The sequence below is a fragment of the Nerophis lumbriciformis genome, linkage group LG09 (assembly GCF_033978685.3).
Source record: "Nerophis lumbriciformis linkage group LG09, RoL_Nlum_v2.1, whole genome shotgun sequence".
Lineage (NCBI taxonomy): Eukaryota > Metazoa > Chordata > Actinopteri > Syngnathiformes > Syngnathidae > Nerophis > Nerophis lumbriciformis.
The window spans coordinates 13,341,434-13,364,024 of record NC_084556.2 but is presented as its reverse complement, the minus strand read 5'-3'; the positions used below and the strand labels follow the sequence as shown (position 1 = coordinate 13,364,024).

Sequence of the window (22,591 nt, the reverse complement as noted above, 5' to 3'; positions counted from 1 at the left end):
ATGACAGAAGCACCCGGCTGTTTTTAGGAACTTGTCGCAAAAACGCTAGTCAAAGATTCTCAGGAGTGTCCTGCTTTTTTTAAGGACTTACTTACAGACATAACGTCAGTCCAAGATCCTGGAAGTGACAGAAATCCCACGTTTTTGTTTAAGATCAACTGAAAAATTAGTAGTCATAGATCCTATATATTGTTAGACAGCGGCGCACTGCTGTTTGTTAAGGACCTACTGCAAACACACAATTGTAATATCTTCCATATGACAGGGGCACTTGTGATTTTAAAGGTATACTCTTAAAATGCTGGCCAAAGATCCTTAAATGACAGGAATCCCCTGATGTTTTTTAAGGATCTAGTTGAAGATCCTTCACAGAATAGAATAGAATAGAAAGTACTTTATTGACCCCTGGGGAAATTCAGCACCACAGTTCGCTCACAATAGACAATAATAATAATAAATAATATAATATATTATATAAATAATATATGAATAATATAAATATATTCTACATTTAAGTGCAGTCAAGGAACATATGTATTATACAGTCTGAGTATATAGTATATAGTAGAAGATCCTTAGGAGTGCATTAATGTTTATAGGATACCTGCTGCAAAAACAGTCAGATTCCTCCAAATGACTTCAATCCCTGCCGTGTTAAAGGATTGACTACAAAAATATTGAAAAAAATCATACTGTATGACAAAAGCGTCGTGCTGTTTTTAAGGATCTACTGTCAAAATGCTGGCCAAAGATCCTCTATATGACAGCAATCACTGCTGTTTTTAAGAATCTACCACAAAAATCTTATTTAAAAAAAATCAGAGAGTATATATGTATGTATGCTGTGCTGTTTTTTTAAAGATCTACTACAAAAATGTTATTAAAAATCTTAGATTCAGTACAAGATGCTTTATTCATCTCTGCACTTAAAAAGTACAACGAGATTTGTTTACAGTCAAGCCGTCCAATATACTGTATGATAGGAGCGCCTTGCTGTTTTTAAGAATCTACTCTCAAAATGCTGGTCAAAGATCCTCCATATGACAGCAATCCCTGCTTTTTTTAAGGTTCTACTGCCAAATGACAAGTAAAGAACCCTTCATACATACTATATGACAAGAGTGATCTACTGTTTTTAAGGATCTACTATAAAATTGGTATTTAAAAATCCTATATACTGTATGACAGGAGTGCGCTGCGGTTTTTAAGGATCTACCCTGAAAATGCTGGGTCAAAAATCCCCCAAATTTTTGCAGTGAATTCTAAAAAAACAGCAACAATCAAAACTCTACTACATGAGAGGAGCTTTCTACTTTTGTTCTTAAAAAGAAAAAAAACATGACAGTAGGCTAAATGACTATTTAATATTTGCGTGTCAATATAAATCATTCCTCAACAAAGTTTTTTGGAAATTGTTAAGTATTTTAGTGGTAATGTCCTATTTTTCTTTTTTTATTATGTTAAAGTTAGCAAAGATCCTAAAATATATAATCAAATATAGTGCTGTTTATTACCTTGGTGCAAGAAAAATGACATTACGTAGTGATACAAAAATGAGGTGTCAAACAAAAGTAAACACCATAATGTGTATTTACTTGTCTGGTATTAATGTTGATAAATGACTTAATCATTTCTAGCTTTAAGGTGCTGTGTGCAGCAATGGGATGACGTATGTTTTGATGAGGAGGATAACTGAGTTAAACTGAAACTACTAATAGATTTGTATGTCAAACAAGAAAATCCAGTCCTGTGGTTCTACACGGACATATCTTAACGGCAACGATACGCATCAACAGAGAACGTTGTTTTCTCCACAGTGCAAAGCTTCGGTGCTGCATGTCTCTCAATTATTAGAGCAAGGAAGGAAAGGGGAAGAGGACAGGAAATGTCAAGCAGGGTCCATTTGGCCTTCTATGGAAACTTCAGTGTGTGAAATGGAACACTGCAAACTACCACTGAATGCTGAGAGATGGAGGCGACTATGATGCTTCACCATGCATCACAGCATATTATAGCAATCCCCACATACGTTGAAAGAAGGCCCTCTAGTGGCCGTGAATAGTAAAGGGACGCTATCAAAGATTTTGCAAGTGCATTTAGGCAATGTCATGACCTAATTGCAAAGTTCACTGTTTTTAATGTATATATTAATATATACACAATGTACTGTGCAAAACCACCATTTTTAAAGCAACATTATAACGATGACCATATATATTTTTTGTATAAAAATGCATTCAGGAAACCGAAGAAATTAGAGGAAATTATAAAAAAAAGCCAAGGTAGGATTATGTTATTATTATTATTATTATTATTAAAACTTAAATATTATGGAATGATTTTTTGTTTTACATTTTTTTAACATAAAAAAAATAATAATAATAACAATAGCAATGTTAATAATAATAATAATAATAACAATAATAATAAATAGTTATAAAATTGCCTTAAATAAATAGGACCAGAAGTCACAAAATAATACATTTTCATATTTATTTACTTTATAATATTAATTCATTATTTTTTTTATTTTTAATACATAGTAATTGATCATGGTTAATAAAAACATTTTGGTTTAAAAAAAGAATACCAATACAAAGTTGCCAAGAATCTAAACTTTTTTTTTTTTTTAAATATAATCATAAAAAATAAGAACAATAACTAATTGCCTTAATTAAAACCAAAAGTCAAATAAAACAATACATTTATAATAAATTAAATACTAGTGATATTGCATTATATTGGTAATAGTAAATTAGAAACACATTAAAAATAAAATTAAGAGATAAACATAAAATAACCTAAATCATTAAAAAAATGATAATAAATAACCAATAATTAAAAAACAATAATACACATTGTAATAAAGTAATGCTATTTTATTATTATAGATTATGTGTTATATAATTATTATATTATATTTACCGGTATGTATAATAATATTGCTCGTGCATTATTTTTGTTTTGTTTTGGATTGATTAAGATTTTTTTTGTGTATTAAATGAGAAAAATCCGTAATTTTTAATATCCATCCCTCAGCATTTTCTTTGTTGTGACTTCACGAGTTGCCAACCTACTTAGAAGCGTTCTGAAGCAAGAAGACAAGAGGGGATGAGACGATAAGGGACATGTTAAAAAGTTGCTTACTTTTTCTTGTCCTTGTCTTTCTTGAGCGGCTGAGATAAGGAAAGCGTCTCGGCAGCCACCTTCTTCCTGTTGAAGGTGTTCATCTCATCCTCCAGGTCGCGTCGCTTCTCCTCCACTTTCCTCTTTTCGTCCTGGTGCATACGCTTCAGCTGCTCGAACTTGTCATGCAACTGCCCAAAGACAAGTGATGAGTGTGGCGATGACGACAGTTCACGTTAAAACTAATGATATTCATAATAGATTATAGTTTTACACATTTTTATGAAGTGTACACAGTACTAGTCAAGGTTTTGAATAACATGAGAAAGTATGTTTGACTGGTACTGTTTGTATTATGATGCCTATGTACACAAAAGTATTAGGACACTACTACACAGAGTGAAAAACAAAGAAAACATGCAGCTTTATCAACATTTTGGTGTATTTCTGTAGTCATTTCAGACCATATTCAAGAGTATTTGAAGCTCTAGCAAGTCTTAATACATATTTAACAAGGTTGACATCAGGGTTTTTCTTTCACGCCAATATCACACAACAATGTCTTTTAGGGTCAAAACATGTCTTCCCAAAACTATTCCCGGTGTAGAAACGTTCAAAACGTCTCAATAAGATGAAGAATGAACAATCAGAACGAAGTAACCCCTGATCAATTAAAACAACAGTGTGTCTGTATAGTTTTGTTCACATTTTCTGTAACTTACTATGAAAAAACTAACTTACAAAAATCGACATAAAACTCACTGTATTAATAATAAGTATAACAGACACAAATTAATGAAACTAATATGAAACTAAAAGCCCACAATTAATCACAGAGCTTCCATTATTTATTCAAAGACCCAAAATGCACCAATAGCTATGAAACTGAGACTGGCGGATAGCTTATTAAGGTCACTTAAAGAGAGGGTCAAGTGGTAGGAAAAAGAATGGATGGATTAATAAGTTTAAGGCAATACATTATATGATTTTGTAAGTTTTGCGCAACTTGACAGTAGACACTAACCTCTCTCTCCTTTTCTTTCAGCTCTGCTTCCGTCTCCTTGACTTTATTGACAAACATCTGTCGCATTTCTTCCTCTTTACGCTGCAAGTCTCCCAAAAACTCTTTCCTCTTGGCCTCGTAAGTCTCCTGGAGACTGCAAAGGAGATAAATGAAATGGACGATAGCATGCCACCATTTCGCAGCCTTTCTTCCTCCTCTCCTTGGTACCTAAAGGGCTGGCTGTCTGGGTCCGTGTCTTTGAAGCCCATTTCCTCCAGTTTACAGCGGCGGTACAGCTCGTAGTGGCGGGCGTGGGTCTGCTCCCTCAGATCCTCCATGTTGACTCGGATCAGCATCTCTCTGAGTTTGACAAAGTCGCAGTGGCTCTCGTTCTCCACTTGAAGGGAAAAACAGCACACAGTTGATGATTTTTCCATAATTTGTTTTCTTTAAAACCTACACTTTATTGGTGTGTTACTAAGCAGGTAAAGTAATGGATGGATTTGCATGAAACTGCCAAATGTGCATATTAGCAATTATTCCAAAACCACTTGAAATACTGTAAGCTGTTTGCTCTTGCAGCTAAGTCTTATAATCAATGTGATTAGTTATTATTGAATACCGCCAACGTGTATACTAATAGAAATTGCCAAAACGACTTAAAAATGAGCGAGAGAGTCAAAACATGCACAGGCGTGCAACAATGACATATTGTGTAGTGAATGCGATCGCTCCTCCTGATGATTGATAATCGCCACCTCACATGATAGAAATCAACATAAAATAAGCCACAAAGCCAAAGACCACAATTTGCTTGTTGATACACAAGCAAATGCATCGAAACCAGGAATCAAAATCATAACAGACACGCACTCGTGTCACATGACAGGGGGAGTCAGAGACAGAGGGACGCTTCAAGCTGACGACTCTCAAAGAAAAAACATACTTGAAAATGGCAGAGGAATTATCTCCAGTAGATTAGATTTTTCCTTTAGTGATGAAGGCGACGTCCAAAAAACCCACAATAATGCGTGTCCTTCGCCATATTTAGACAAATATATGCGTTTAGAGAAAACAATGCCCAAAACCTTAGTTTTTAGTTTTTTACTCTGCAAACCAAAATCATAACTGCTCTCTTCATTGAAGACGTGGAACACACATTTAGGAACACACATTAAGGTGACTTGAGTTCATGAAATGTTTTACTGCACATAACCATTACCAACTGTTCCCAAACAACACACAAGTCATTGTTTTTTGTTGTTGTCAAGATACAGATGAATACAATTAATGCAATTATAGGGGCTGGCCAAAAAAAAGGCAAACTAAATAAATACATACAGTTGTAGGTTGTCCCCGGCTAAATGACAGATAGTTACCGTAATAGTAATGGACCCCTACTGAGTCCATTTGTACACTCTATAAATGCCGTTAAATGTAGCTTTGACGTAGCAAGATACTTTTGCCGTGTAGCTTGATACAATTCTCCGGGGATAGCTTCCCCTATTGCTTAGCTACATTTAATCGAGAGTAACTTGTAGCTTAGCTTGCTACAGTTTCCAAATAGCTTGCCCATCACTGGATATGTCGTAAAATATCTCAAATGGATCATTCCCTCCTACAAACTGTTAATAATACCTGCCACTTTGCATAATATAAATAACCAAAACAACTCAAAATAATCCCCAAAGTCAAAGTTGTATAATATCTTAAGCCTTAATGTGTCATTCCCTCCTACTAGTTATTATTGACACATTCCACCTTGGATAAACAAAATCAGCTAAATCCAACCTAACATAACCAACAAAGTCAAAGAAGAGCACAGACACAGGAATGCTAAGTAGACATGTCTTATTAATAACTGGTAGGAGGAACATATTGCATTGATTATGATAACCACCAGTTTATAGAATGGAAATAGACAGAACAACTCAAAAGAATCCACAAAATTGCAATGATGCAGTGTTGCATATATAGTATTGTGAATTTTTTTTTATTGACCCCGAATCCTTTCATGATAATATGCAAACCAGCATTTTCCCGCTTCTTCTGAGTGCCGTTCAACAAATGTGAAATGCTTTTTCCTGCCAAGTCAAGCAATTTCCAACACATTCCAACACAGCCCATCTGCCACCCAAGTGCTGTCCCCTCCTCCGCGTCTCACAGAAAAAAACAACACACATTGCCTAAAAGGAATGTGGTATCTTCACAAAATCACAAAAAAAAAATCCTGTAATATCCTGCCAATGACCCGCTCTAACATTTGTGTGAAGGTGAGAGAAAGAGCAGGATGTTCTTCCTGCCTGACAGAATGAAAGCAGGGTGGAAATGAGTCCTGGGCGTCATTTTTGTTCCATTGAGGATGAGGATGGAATCATCTGATGATGTAGCCAACGTTCAAAAACCTCCCTCATCCTCCCCATTACAAAAGTAAGTGGCAATGATCTCAGGTGGAATACATTGTGCTGGTCTACTAACAAGCAATTTTAGTCAGGAAGCCTTGTAATTTCTATAATAACTGGAAAGGAGCCACTTGTCCGGAAGATATGAAAATAAATCATTTTCGGGAAGGTTAATACAAGCACCCTGTTAGCAATAAAAGTCAGGAAGATGCTATCAAAGAGCAGCATGATGGCACGGGTCCTTTACACATAACAGCAGGAAACGCACGGTGCTTAAATTAATCTACTCTACAGCACTCAGGGTGGACACAGAGACAACACTGGGAAAATACAAACTGATATATGTGCATGTTATTTTTAAGTATTGGGAAAATAACCAAATCTGGTGACATTAACTTAAGTCAAATTGGATGCAGACACCTTGCAATATGACAAACACTCAGAGAAAAGAAGAAATGATACACAAGATAATCGATTCTTAAAATTGATTGTGGCTTGAACTGTTGGTTAAATGCATTTTGAAGCACTTGAGGGGGAACGGTGTACAGTACTTTGTAACAACCACTCCAAGCGTTGTTGGTTTAAACAGTTTGCTGTTGAAAGAAGTAAAACAGAAATGGGGGAAAAACTCCTCTTTGCAGAATTATAATGATCAATACGAAACTGTCATGCAAACAGGAACTTGGTATAATTGGTTAAAATATAATAACTAAATAAATTCAATTAAATGTATAGTGTTTTAATAACAATAAAAACAATTAATTGTTGATTTTGAAAAATTATTAAACAAGCGGGTTAAGTCAAATGATCATCCTTAATAGCGATAAAGAAAATGGTTTTTTTAAACTGCCCCAAAATTTGTTTGGGATATTCGGATGATGAAAAAATATATATTTTCCGATATATGTTTTTAATTGCTCAATTTAGGGCTGCGGCTAGCGATTATTTTTGTAACTGCGCAATTTATTGATTAGTTTGTTCAATTAATCGAGTAATTGGATATAACACATTTTATAGCCTCAATGCAGATTTAAAGGTGCCTTATGTAGTAATGTGGCAATCACGGTCAAAATTATGTAGTCCCCTCCCACTCTCCATGACTGAGGTTGCCAGATACGCAGCCGAATCCGAATCCTACTCCAAGGAACTTCAAATGGCAATCGACGATTCCTACGCTGTAGGTTTCTCTTGTTTATGCTTCCTGCTAGATGGTTTACTTAGTAATTATGCCACAATTTACTGATGGCGATTAGCCAATTGTATTTGTAAAGTTACGCAGCAACATTTTCGTCGGGAGTCGGGACAGATTGTTGGCATTACCCTGCGAAAATGTCTAGTTTGACCGCATGTACTATTTACCATATTTTGGTCATTTTAAGCTTTAGGCAGCGCATTAATTTTACAGACGCATCACAACGTTCGCTATTTATTTCAACAAAATACAACTATTACTAATAATGGCAGACTTAGTGAGAGCCAACAACTACTACTTTAGGACAAATAAATGATTGAGAACCTTATATTTTTAAGCCTGATAATCAGATCCATCTCTAATGAAACACTAAGCATCATATAGCAGTATTGCTAAATTGCTAAACAAGATATACAGACTACAAAGTACGAACATTTTAAAACAATGTCTGCTCTCAGTGGGATGCTGACTGATGACCCGTTCATATCTTCCCGTTTAGATGAAGAATTAATTATTATCTTGACGCAGGTTAAAAAAAACATTAAACAAAAAAAGGTAGGCGCAAACAAGCGTCTTTTCGCGTCTTTCTCACCATCTCCGAGTTTAAGTTGAATGTCAAAGTTGACTAAATTCTCGGTTTATGGCAACAACCTTCTATTATACAAGTGAGAGGCATGTTTTATAATCCAGAATTAACTTTTACCAACTCCAAGACAATACAGAAGCTTACCAGCTCATTATGTCAATAGCTGCATAAGCGAGTTACCTCTGTGATCAATGCACCACTAAAAAAAGTTCCTGCGTGTTGGCTCTTATAATAACAACGTCGTTAATACTTGGTTAATATTCAGATCACGAGATGTACATGGAGTATTGTGGCGGTTTTGGGTGTTTTTAGAGGGCTTTATGGGTGCAATAGAGTACTCACATTAGCTGCATTGTTAGCTACCTCATACTTGCTGTATATTACAAATTAGAAGATATGTATGTGTAGAATGAACATATGTGTTGGTGTCTTACATAGAGATTGTGATTGATAGGCACAATTCCAAAAAAAAGTGCAGTTCCCTTTTAAGCAATTAAATGAAGCAACAGAATACCAAATCTAGCTTTTTTTCTTATCAAATGAATCACTGCAGCCCTAGCACAATTACCTAATATATTTGTAATATATATTCTTATTATTATGATAATAAGATAAATATAAATCTTTAAAATCTTAAAAAAATAATAACTGTTTAAAAATCTGAAAGTTTGATTAAGGATATTGTATGGAACTCTAATTTTTAAAAAAAAAAAAGGTATTTCCTGCTAACTCAGTGAGTATGGGACCTTTTTGGAAAAATTCTAATAACAATAAAAAGTTGTTTTTAACACAACTGAATTTACTCCAAGTATCCAAGATGGCATGAGTACGTTGCATGAGCACACCATCCGTGATGAGGACAAACAACTTAGACATGACGATGATGTTCTGCAGGGGCTTGGCTTGGGCTGCTGAGCTCGGGCGGTGCATTTGTCATGTAACATTCTATTTGTGCTGACCACGGCCTTGCTTGCACGCACACAAACAGCAGACACAAGTACACAAACAAGGGGAGAAAGAGATTTGCCTTGGAGTTTGACCGAGACAAACACTTATATACAGTATGTATATATACTCTAGTTGTCAACTGAGAAAGCAAATGGTGGTTAAGTGCTAAATAGCTTCCATGTTTGCAAATGAACACAAGCTCAAACACGGGCCGTCAAATAGCTGAGAAAACATCTGGAGTTCAGAGATAACAGCGGCAACACTCTTAAAGGAAAACACACACAGGCAAAGCTCTGCGGTCTTTTTCCTCCCTCGTGTAGACAATCTTTCTCTGTCCTTCCTCCGCTCAAGGCGCATTTCTCATGGCTCTTTGGAGAGGTTAGCATAGCACATCTATATGACATTTGCCTTCTACAAATTGTTTCCACTCGCACAGAGCCTCCTTTCAGCTGGAGAGTGTGTGCGTGCACTGTGCAGTGTGTGGCATGAAGGCTGAGCCATCAGTTTGCTAGATACAGTACGTCATCTTCGCATACAAAAGAGCCAAAAACCACTAATGATGATGAATTATTATATTATATGGTAGACGAAAGCTTTGTGGTGACTAAAGAAAAGTAAAAGAAAACCCACGTAGGTGTGCGACATTATTTAAAAACGGTAATTTTCAAGGTTCATGGATGAGGGACAATTGTGAGGACATAGCAGCAGTAAAGTGGACGGATAGGTGGTGTGCACCAATACTATCAAATGTAAGCCATATTTACAAGGAAAACTGGATTAAAAATGCAGAAACTGAAAAAGAAAGAGCACACACATTTTCCTCAAGCTGCAGTGTCACTCTGCATGAAGTCAAAGTCACAGCTGCAGGCGCTCTGCAAAAAAATACATATCCTTCAAATGACAGTGTGCTCTGCTAATAATATCTATAAAGAGAGGGACAGAAAGGCTTTGGACCAGAGACGCTTGAGTTCTAATTGCAAATACACTCCCTGTCCTATTCGAATTTGTTGGAAAAAAGGGATTAACTTTGCCACCGTATTTTGCTATTGCTTTGGCTTTTTTAGGTTTGTAAAAGTAGTACGTACTGTAACGCCACCACTGATGGCAAAGGGAACAATGTGATGATAACCATAAAAGAGAAAATAGCCAAATGCAAACAACAAACCCACTAAATGTTGGTGTTAGGGATGAGTACCTTTCACATTTGAATAAATATGGTACCAATTCCGGTACCTTCGAATCAATTTCAGTACTCAACAATTGTTTAATTTCTTACACTTCTGAAGCATCATTTGCAAGTGTTATATAGCAGTTTTTGCATGCACTTGGAAATCAAAGACATTAGGTGGCAGTAGTACAGTATATAGGCTACAGTGTTGCCCAGGCAAGAAGTAGTCTTTGCCATTAAACTGAATCTAGTCTTTTGTTGCGCCCTAAAAAGTGTTCATATTGTATGTATTTATTACACCACAGAAGTTTGATTGTAACGTGCATCTTAGTCGTAGTTTTTATTACCAAATTTGGCTGTGTTTAAATCGCCATGTAACATCGCTAATGCTAATTAGTAGCATGTATACAGCAAATCCAATGTAAATTAGCATGGAGCTTGCGCATTTTGAAAAGTGGAGCCTTACTGTATGTTCATGTTTTCTATCAGGCATACTTCCTTTGTTGGCATTAAAAATTGTAACATTACCTAGAGGGAGTCCGACTGAGTCCGCTTTGAGTGCTTGTTTCCTCCCAAGATAAAAAATCATGGATTACGTCACTGGCTGGCTTTGTCTACAACCGGACGCGACGTCACATCCAATAAAGGTTGATTTTATGTGAAATGATACCTGATAGTACAGACAGAATTCGGATCGTGCCTATCAAAGTACCGAATTCGATACACATTCCTAGTTCTGTCCGAATGGGCAGAACATCCATCCATCCATTTTCTACCGCTTGTCCCTTTAGGGTCCCTCTAGGGTCACGAGAGCACTGAAGCCCATCCCAGCTGCACTCGGGCGGAAGGCGGTGTACACCCTGGACAAATCTCCACCTCATCGCAGGGCCAACACAGATAGACAACATTCACCCTCACATTTACACACTAAGGCCAACTTAGTGTTGCCAATCAACCTATCCCCAGGTGCATGTCTTTGGAGGTGGGAGAAAGGTGGAGTACCCAGAGGGAACCCATGCAGTCACGGGGAGAACATGCAAACTCTACACAGAAAGACCCCAAGCCTGGGGATCGAACCCAGGACCTTTGTATTGTGAGACACACGTACTAACCTCAAATAACCATCATTTACCTCAGGAGATACCATGTATAGGCAGCAGACATGGTATCTTTAAAACGGAAGGTTATGGTGCAGTTTAAAGAAAAATGCCGGAGCCAATACATTTTTAATTTTGGCCAAATACAAGAAAAAAACGGTCAGTCTTGCAAACATGGCAACTCTGGAGGAGGCATTAATAATGTTGGTACTGCAATACTAATTTATTTTTTTATTTACATCAGTTTTCTCTTAATCAGTGTTATAAATGAGAGAAACTGCTGACTGATGTGACTGAAAGCTGGGTTCTGCAGCTGTTACACTACCCCCTATTGTTTCTCGCGGCGCTGCAAGCTGAGGTCTTTTTCCACATGTTTCTGGCAGACAGACAGGAGTATGAACAGAACGAAACACAGTACAGGCTGACTAGAGATACAGGATAAGATCTGTATGAAAATGTCTGCCATAGTTTGCAGAATTTTGCAACCGCAAAATAGTTAACAATACATAATTATCACATTTTTCATTTGTGAGCACTGTTGAGTAGATAGTCGTCATGGTAACCAGACAAGTAAAACTTGATCACAGGAGGAAGGAGTCCCTACTACAGCAAGTACAGACTTCCATCAAAGTTTTTGGCAAAGAAAACGTTGACTTTTAAGGGATCTGCTCTAGGTCTTTCATTGTTTTTAGTCATAGTTGTTGCTGTATGATGTTAGCATTGGCAGACTAAATGGTAATGTAGGACTTGGACATTCACTGACTGCCGCTGAACCCGCTGTAGTGTTTATCTGATAAACAGAACACACCCAGCCGCCAAAAAAAACCAAAAACAAACACACGAAGCTTTGCAACAGTTCTCACCTTGCACAACACCCCAGGGGTACTGCCTGGCCCTGACGGTTTTGTTGCCAACTTTCACTTCTTCCACGCTACCCACTACGGCGAATGGCAGATGGGCCTGCATAAGCACAGAAGTCACAATGGTCAAAACTAGAGGTCACTGGGTCTCTTTGCACAACAGTTGAACAACTTAAATTAGGGGTGCCCATTTTATTTTTTATATATAAATAATATATTTAATATAAAAAAAATACGTTTTAGCCAAAATAATACAAAAAATGTAATAAAATAAATGTTTTAAAGAATTTCAAAAAAGGGAAAACATTTTGTTATAAACCAATCCAACCCAGGTAGATTGGCCTAAGAAGTTGTATACTGTATAATCAGGGAAAAAATTGTAATGTAGGTAAAAAATAAAAAAATCTGCATAAACTTTGGTCTTTTTATTTATTTATTAGGTTTTTTTTAATTTAGCAAATATTTCAACTTTATCCTCATAATATGTTCTTTTTCTTCACAAAATAATGACTTATTTAGACTTCAAAGGTTTTTTATTGTAATTGTTTCCATAAATGCGAGACATTGCGATACCGTTTCTCGGGCAGAGCAGGCGCTGCGTCCAAGCGCATTTAATATGACGTAACCGATGATTTTTAGGTTTACACATAAACATTTTTTACGATAGCATAAAACCCATGCCAACATTATCTTGCTAACATGGTAACAGTTGACACATTTGCAAAGTGACGAAATCCATATTTTTTAGGTTTAAACATACAAAATTAGCTAAAATGCTAGCTAGTTAATATATAATATAAAACAATATTTATATTTTATTCTGGTAATATTAAAAAATGTTTACCAGCATTTGTTTTTCATGATGTTACAACTTTTTAATTGTCTTCAATATCTTAATACTTCTTAAGCAAAATAAAAATTGTACCCCTCTTTATAGTATGACTTTATTCTCATAAAATTGCGACTTTTCTGCGGTAAGACTAAACTTCTTTCTCTCGCAATATTGTGGCCCTTCTTTCTCACTTTTGACTATTCCCGTTCATGGAAGAAGAAAAATGAAAGAAAGAAACTATGACTGTTTTACAGCAATAGCTGACCACATGAGAAAACAAGTGTGGACATGTGATCTACACCACAGGTCTGTTACTAGTTTAACATGCGGCTCGGTAGGGGCTGAGAGGCCTATTTTGGTGTTGTGATTTAACAACACACACATTTTCATTGCTGTGCTTCGTTGAGCAGCCATGCCACAACCCCAAAAAATTAGGTGGCCTGTTGACGCCCGATGCTCGGCTGGTTTTTGGTTTGGTGGCATACGCTGGTACTGATGTCACCCGCTGGGGATAGATTGCAAAGGATTAGCCAAATGTCAAACCTAACGTGGCTTTACTTATCCGTGGAGGAATTTCCCGCTTGTGCATGCACGTGGGGATGTGCACACAGTAGTTGCTTTATCAAATCTAATTCAAATTAGCGCTCTATTTGGAATTTCCCTGAGTAAAAGACACATATTTTCAACTATATTAGCATCTTGAGGGATGTTGGTTTGAAAGTTGTTGTTTTTTCCAAGATGGCGCAGCTGTAGTGGCTGCTGTTGGCAGGAGCTCTGTGCTCTTGTGTCATCCTTTTGTGTTCCTGATGTTTCCCTCTTGTTTTCATGTGTTATTGTATATATATATATTTATTTTTTTTTCCTTTATGTTCGGGACCCTTTGGGACTGGGGTGGCACTTTCGTGACTTCTGTGGTGCTTTTTTTGTGGACTTCTGGGTCTGCCTCCCGGGAGCCTTTTGGCCATGGAGACCAGCTGCTGGGTCTCTGCCACACCAGAGTCTGTTTGGAGAGACTGGAGGAAATGCGGATGAAGAGACAGGGCTGCAAAGCTAGCACTGAGCGCCGGGACGGACAAGCTTCACAGTGTCTTGCCTGAGTGAGCAGGTATCGGACACATCTGTCTCCTTAGACGCATCCTCGCTCATCCATGCGGACTGGACACTGGCCGAGAGTTTGTGGGCGGCCGAGAGTGGAGTAGGCTCTCTTGGTTGCTTTGATGGGTTTGCTCCTGTCTCTGGCCATGCTCCCTCCACCCCAGCAGACGATGGCGTGGAACACCGCAGAGGCCACCACAGTGTATGTGTTTCTTTTACTTTTTATTCATAGCTGTATGTAGAAGTGGCTTTTTGCATCAGCTCTGCTCTTTTAATGTCTTTAATGTCCTTTGTGTTCTTTGATGTTTGATGTGCTATGGCTATGAGTTGTTTTTTTCCCTTGGCCTCAGTCTGGACCCCCTCTCCAGGGGCCCAGGCTTAGACCACATTTTTTTTCTCACCCTCCCATTGTTTACCTGTTTCTCACCTTTTTTGTAAGGGGCGCCGGAAGTTGGCAGACCCGTCAGCGATCCTGTTCTGTCTCCCTGTAATGTTTGCCTGATCTTGAATGGGATTGTGCTGAAAATTTTCATTTCCCCTCGGGGATTAATAAAGTATTTCTGATTCTGATTCTGATTCTGTAACCAGCTTCCGCCATAATAGTCACTGCCATTGTGTCCTTGGGCAAGACACTTCAACCATCTTGCTCCCAGTACCACGCATAAAGGTGTAAATGTCACTCAAATGTAGATAATGGGTTTCACTATGTAAAGCGCTTTGAGTCACTAGAGAAAAAGCGATAAATAAATGTCATTCACTTCACACTTAAATTCACACAGGGAGGCATTCAAGTGTTCATAAAAAAAAGTTAAATATAATACATTTAAAAAGTAAAATAGATTATATAAAAGAAAATTAAATAAAATTACCTCGACTAACGGTGTTATTTATATTGCTGTTTATTTCTTTGGCTTAATTACGTAAAAGCTACTACACCAATTTCCACAAAACTTTGCGTGGCAGTGAAGTATAGGCCACAAAATAAAACAGTACATTTTGGTGTGGACTCTGGATTGTTTGCCATTTTTCTGAACATAAAAACACTGCGTGGGAATCAAGAGAAAAAAAGGATTGGTTGCTTACGTTCATGGAGGAGTTGATCTCGCTGACTGCTTCATCGTCTGTCGGGAACTGATATATTTGGACGCCGTTGCTCACCAGCTCGCTCATAATCTTTATTTTGAATTTGTGGAGCTCACTCTTGGAGATAGTATCTGCTTTGGCAATGATGGGAATGATATTGACCTGAGGGAAAAAAGACAGCAAATACTATATTCACAGTAAAAGCAGTGCAGGATTCAATCCATAAATCGTGATTGTATTTTATGTTTGTTTAAGCCTGGTCTGACATGCATTCTCACGGCTGATGGTTATCATGGCTGACAGGACGTTTGCATGCGCCCATTTCATGACACAAAATGCTAAGCCAAATTATTTTGAGAACTGAGTTCCACTTGCCACAATGTTGTAAACAAACACACATTCATATGCAGTAAGGAGCAGCAAATATGCTAAGTCCTGAACAAGCGCTGATGATAAAGAGAAACTGGCTTCATGTCCAATCAACATCAAATGTCCAGCTGGGAGGGCGTTGAAGATTCGCACACAGTGGCACATCAGTTTCTCGGGAGTTACGTTAGAGGCTCAGCAAACTCCCTCAGACGGATCATTAATTTACAGCAGGGGCCATCAAGTTTCAAACCCTTAATAACGTTAATTCATTGCAATCCAGTGATGCTAAAAGAAGACCTAATGGCTACTGACTGAGGCAGATGTGGGCCTTGACAGGAAACAGGGTTATGCGTTTACTCCCCAGCGGGTTAAAGAGAGCTCCCAAATAACTGTTGATTGTAGGTAAGCACCAGATGGCAGCTTTGACCACACACCAGGGCTTTTAAGATACATTGGATCACTAAAAATAAACATCAAACTCAGATATTTGGGGAAATGAAAAATATTAAATTGCAGGGAGGATGAAGGGTAAAGCATCTATCAGTCTATAGTTCATCATTTGTTTTGTCAGCCAATAGGCTAACCTAGCGTGATGGTTGGTAAAACGTGACTGTAATGTTAGCACTGTAGCTTACATACAGTAGCTATGCTCGTGTTGACATATAGAGTGGTTACGAACCCCTCATTTTTCATTTATGAACCACAGACCAAATACAAATACGCTTTGGTGCATGCACCTTGTCTCTGTACAAAAGTTTCATTCTCCAAATATGTGCCTCATTGTGCTGCCATTTTGTGCCCGGCAGCACAGGCATTGAGGTCGATCTCCGGCGCTCATTGTCAGCTCAGTGTTACAGGCGTTAGCTACTGTGCTCAGTGCTATTCTGAGTGCTTTTTAACCCTTTTACGACATTTCTTCTAGTTTTGCTAGCTCAATATGAGTCGAAATAAGACAATGGACAAGCAATCTGTGGTTTGTAGTAGTCAGGAAGTATCCACACTGTTGTCAACACTGCCTCCCTCCCCTTGACTGCCAGGAAGATTAATCTAAAGTGAATTTTATTTTTCATTCCTAATCATTGTAGCAATCTGGCTGTTAAAATTAGGGAGTTTTGTGATTTCAAACTGTAAGTGCACCACAGGGGCTAGTGACAGCATGTGTACATGTTGGCAGGGCAGCTGCAAATGAGGACAGTTATGTTAGATGTTGTTGTTTTGACTTTGTTATTAATACAGTTGATCCATTACATCCCTGTTATGTTTGTTTGAAATACAGTAGTGTATAGCGCTTTATATTGTAAACAAAGTGTACAAAACTTGACTAAAATACGGATTATTGTCAAAGCTGAAACCCATTATTTCTTGTTTACATTATTTCTATTGGGGAAATCTGCTTCAATATACAAACCTATTTATGAACCCTGTTCAAGAACCAATTAAGTTTATAATTCTGTAAATTTCATGTACAGTTGTACCTCAACTTAAGAGTGCCCCAACTTTTAGAGTGTTTTGAGATAAGAGCTGTCTCTTGGCTAATTATTAAGCTTTCTTGGATAATTGTTAAGCTTCAAGTTGCAAGCAAAAATTTGAGCTACAAACATCCCCACCATTAGTTGGCGTAGCAAATGTCACAGTGAATAGATCCGCCCAAAACATCTTGATTTACTTGCTAGCATTTGCTTACAACTCGAGATCGACATACTTTTGTTTGCCAAGCAGGGGAAAGAAGATTTAAAGGAAGAAAATGAGTGTGAAGGTTGGTGCGGATAATAAGTAGATAACATTCATTAAATTATAAAAAGAATAATCAAAACCTGACTGAGCGAGTTGCCAACTTGGCGAAGCATTTCGAGCTTAGCACTGCTGGTCTGCACCACACTGACGGAGAATGAGTCTAAGACCAGCCAAGAATGTTAAAATAAGATCTTCAACTGTGGACATTTATCCATAAAAAATATGGAGAAGCTGCTTATGTTGTGTTGACAGAGAAGTAGCTAAAATGAGATACCATAAAAATCCGCTTTCCAATGTAAATTAAGTACATTATGACATCACTTCATACAACTACTGTGCCAGTCGTGCTTATTATAACACTTTTTAATGTTCTAAATTCCAACATAAAGGCTAGATTTTAGCGAACACTTTTTCTATACTATTGTGGGACCTGAGTTAGTAATCAAAATACCGGTAGTTGACAAAGAGTACAATATGGGACCTTTAAAGGTTACTAGAAGGGATAAATCTACGTCCTAATGCCAAAAGAACAAAAATAGACGCATTTAGTAAGAAAAGGTTATCTCTGTTTATGCCTCCAAGCCTCAGCTTGGCATGAAAAGCCAGAGGGAAAATGGGGACAGAGGTTGGTATTTTGTACCCCACTAATGAGAGAAAAACACCATTCGCTTTGGCTTCGACAGCAAATTGTGCAGACTGAAAGAAAAAAGCTGTTTCTGGTCCACTTTCCCTGTTCTTCCTGTGAAGTATTTCCTGGCTGACAGGAGAGCCGTGTCGGCTTAGCTTCTATGTTCAACCTTACTCTCATGCTCGGAAACCAACATAAGAGCTCAAAAGCCAGACAAAATGTTTGGATTCGAATCACACGAGACTTCTGCAACTACTACTGTTAGCTGGATAACTACAATAGACTGAGAGACATTTAAAAATGTTAAACTCTTACTTTAAAAATAAAGTATGACGATTGGCAACAGTTCATTAATTATTTCTAAAACAGATCAAATGAAAAATAATTTTAAATATATTTTAAATAAGTCCTTATTTTTACTCCCACAATGCTGTTTCCCCAACAGCCATGACTTCGGATTAACCGTTGTGATTTATGGCCACAAGAAAAACCTTGTTATCATAGACATTAGTGAGTTATGCATAGGTCAACATATATTTATCTTAAACACTTTGATGAATGGTGTGTTTGATTATTTTAACAGAAATGTCAAACATAAAAAAGTGGCACAGCCCGCCAAGGTCACTCAACACTGGTTCATTTTCACATGAAACTATTACGATATGTAATCCACAAATACCCACTGTTAAGACGTTAAACTGAAAGTAAAATGCCATAATATAATATTTTAAACTATTTTATTCAAAGGGGAACTGCACTTTTTTTTTTTTTTTTTGCCTTTTGTTTACAATCATTATGTTTTTTTTAGGATTCGAAAGATGATAAAAAAAACGGTTGCAAGATGCAAAATCCCTCGAAAGCAACTTTAAAACCCTCCATCAACGTTTTTATATACACACTGCAAGTTATTACAATATTTACCGTATTTTGGTCATTTTATGCATTACCGGAACTTATTTCCTCAGCGCATTTATTTTCATAACTTCCAATAGCACTTCCGATTTCCGGCAACACATGCATGTTAACAAACACATGTGGGTTCTAATCATGGTATACTTGGCAACAAACAACAACTTTTTGAAGCTTAAAGACGGAGGATGAACTGCTGATTATAGAAGTGAGCAGAAAGAGTGTAAAACGTTGGAGCAAAGACGAGAGAGTGAGAACGGCGTGACTTTGACGCTGTAAATGTAGAACTTTGAGCCAAGTTTGGCGTGCTTACCCAAAATCAACTGGAAAAAAAAGTTGTCGGCCAACTGGACCAAACAGACCATCGAGTAGGTCAGTATAATATTGATCATGATACATGCAGCACATTGTGCTTGTTTTTACAGACAGAGTCGAGCTAGCTGTGTACAAACCAAACATGAAATGTGGGATAATACTTTACAAATTCTGTAATATGATTGTTTATGTTTTTCAGTCATGACAGATTGGTGTCCTATCGCATTGTGTTGTGCATTACAAACTCCAAAGCGGTTCAGGCGCTGCTGCAAAAGCTAGATTATGGCTGAATTTTTAGCATGCCGTCGCAAGGCGATGTGCTACTACCCTAGAAAAAGTGTTCCTCAGTGTTCACTGTTACAATAAATAATGTTGCTACAGCTTGGTTGTTATACAGGTTACGGAATGTAAATGAAGTATTGTTGACGGTTTTTAAATGCATTTTTAAAGTTATTTAGAGGTCAAATGTATTGCTCTCATTAGCTGCATTGTCAGCCACCAAGATATGAGCTGATTTTTACAAATTAAAATGCTAAAAAAATTAACCTTTTGTCTTCTTGTTTCTCATAAGGATTTTAAACGAAAGGGAAAATCAACCTCCAAAAAAGTGCAGTTCCCCTTTAGGTGCCAGAATAATGCAATGGAAGTGTGTTGGCCTAAATCTAGCCTTAATGTTGGAATTTAGTCAGTTTAAAAGTGCTTTTAATAAGCCCTACTGGAAACACACTGTTTTGTGTGTCTGCAGCTTTAATGCTAATGAGTTGTGTTTCTCCATGCAAGTGTGTGCAGGTCACATTGTAGTCACATTTCACCAGCCACATCATTCTAGGTTATCTTATTCACCAAAGAAAAACATTATTAAACTTACAGCTCCTGCATCTGTAGCTGACTGATATGTTAAGTATACATTGCTTTATGTGCCTCTCAAAAAATAATGACAACAATTTAGGGTTGCAACTATTAGTCAACCTTGTCCACAAAACTCGGTAGTAAAATTTGTCGATTATAGTTGGTGATTTTTTACAGACGTAAAAAAACATGCTCGAGTCAGCACGACGGATGACAGGCAAGCAACAGGAAGAGAAAATGGCTGCAACCACTGCAACAACACAGCAAGCAAAAACATGAAAGTATGGGAACATTTCACCCTAAACACGTCAAAGACATGAATAACTTTGAATTTGCAAAGCGGAACTTGCTTTTCATAGCGGTACATCTGTGATGCGGGAGCATTTAAAGAGAAGGTTGTTACATAGCTAGCTAACAGAAAGTAATATAAAACTAGCTTTAACTATCATTTTAGCCCAGGGGTCTCAAACTTAATTTGTGGTGAGGGTGAGGGTGGGCCGCATCAGGTATTTGTATTTTACAAGAAAAGCTTTGTTAACAAAAATCCAATCATCTCAAATGTCTCTATTTTTGTTTTTTAACACAGAATAAGATGAAAAATAAATAACAAATTAAGAAGTAACAAAAATATAAGTAAATGAATGTTTGAAGCTGTGGAATATATTTTGTTTCCACTTAGTGTCACTGTCGTGTTTAGCCGACACACAAAGACGTCTCCATGGACACAGAACGTAATTTCTGCTTATTTTTCCTGACTGTAACAGCAGCATAGCGGTTGGCGGATAATAGCCCAGTAGCATTCTCCTTTGTTTTTGCGCTAGATGTGTATGGCTTTTATTATAACATGAACACCATGGCATTTCTGGATGGTAGAAAGTACCGAGTGCAGAAAGGCGAATGGTACCGATGTGTTTGTTATCCGCCGTGTTGTTGTTGTTGTAAACGTAGTCATAGAGACAAAATAACAAATTATGTCATAAAGAAATATTTGTACTGTAGTGTTCATCGTGTGAGGCAATGCAAATACAATGCAAATAGCGTGATGCAAATAAAAAATAATGACCCACGAATAACAGTGCGACCCTATAACTGGTCCGGGTTACCGGGGACTGTTATTGCCGACGGACAGGTGTCACTATGTGACTGCAGACTACATGAAGCTACATTGACTTCCTTACTTTTCTTCTATCATGCCGCGTACGCATCATTTTCATTTATTTTGTCAGAGAGACATACATATAGTATGTATAATGTACCGCTGGGTAGCAACTTGAAAAACCTTTTTTTGAAAGTGTTGTGAACGCAGCGCACTGGGACGAATGTCCGCGTGTGCCCAATAAAAACGAGGCTGCCAGCCAGGCACAATAGAAAACTCTCCATGGCAACGCTTCTGTAACTCACTCATTGAGAAATGTTTCCCTGCTGGCATCAAGCCCGGTCGATGTCCCACCCCCGAGAGTCATATACCCCACTGTGATTGGTAGGTTCGTTCAGCTCTGCACACAACACTGCAAAGTGACATTCATTTAAAACTTGCGGGCCGCAATAACATCAAACTTTCATATTAAGATGGGGGCCACAAAATATGGTCTCGTGGAACGCAATTGGCCCGCAAGTTTGAGACCCTTATATTTAGCCAGTCTGCCAGTGAAACTTTGTCTTGATACCTGTCTGCAGCTTTCTAAACACTTCATGATCCTAAAATGCACATTTCTTCTCAAGAAAGCTAGATGGCTTTTGTTTTGTTGTTTGTTTTAATTGCTCCTTATTATGACTGTTCTTTGTATACATAAAAACTAATACTTTGTTTTTATCTGCATTTTGCCTGTCCCTGCATCTTCATTTTCTTTGTTAGTTTGCTCATGCCGAAAAATATTTTAAGCTGAATTTAAAAGCCCATAGCTAAATTAGAACCACTGAACATGTGTACGCTTCATAAGCTGATTATATACTAATCGTTGATGATTAGTCAACAATCAAAATAGTCTCTAGGTGCAGCCCTACAATGTTCATTGTTTTTAAATAGCATCATAAGGCATTTGGCAGAGTGCAGCCGTGCGTTGATAGTTGAGGTACGCCAGCAGGTTTTCAGTCACAAGCTGACCATCTGCTTTATTCTGGATTTATTATCACTGCATCACTAGACAGAATCAAGGAATAAAGCTGCCACTTCTCCATGCATAAATCAGCATTATAATACATATCTCAGCGCTTATTAAGCATTAACCATTCGGTGCTGTATTTCACATCGCCTGAGACACTCGAGCAGTGGTGTGGAAAAACATGAAATGTGCCTTGAATTATGTCAGCAAGAACAACACTAGTCGTTTTTTTCCCCACCTACTACTTTTCCAAGCAGCAGTGGTCAAAAACAGATGGACTTAAATTCATCTTT

The 22,591-nt window shown here is 37.6% G+C and overlaps 1 protein-coding gene across 3 annotated transcripts in view; it reads right to left on the bottom strand.

Moving 5' to 3' along the window:
- Window positions 1-22,591, bottom strand: part of septin8a (septin 8a) — a 52,171-nt gene that overhangs the window by 6,799 nt on the left and 22,781 nt on the right. For all 3 annotated transcript variants that reach the window (XM_061962535.2, XM_061962536.2, XM_061962537.2), the window contains exons 5-9: window positions 15,393-15,554; window positions 12,386-12,482; window positions 4,358-4,526; window positions 4,151-4,283; window positions 3,148-3,317 (exon numbers count right to left, since the gene is read on the bottom strand). In XM_061962535.2, the coding sequence (XP_061818519.1) occupies window positions 3,148-3,317; window positions 4,151-4,283; window positions 4,358-4,526; window positions 12,386-12,482; window positions 15,393-15,554 (731 nt within the window). The remainder of the gene's footprint in view (window positions 1-3,147; window positions 3,318-4,150; window positions 4,284-4,357; window positions 4,527-12,385; window positions 12,483-15,392; window positions 15,555-22,591) is intronic.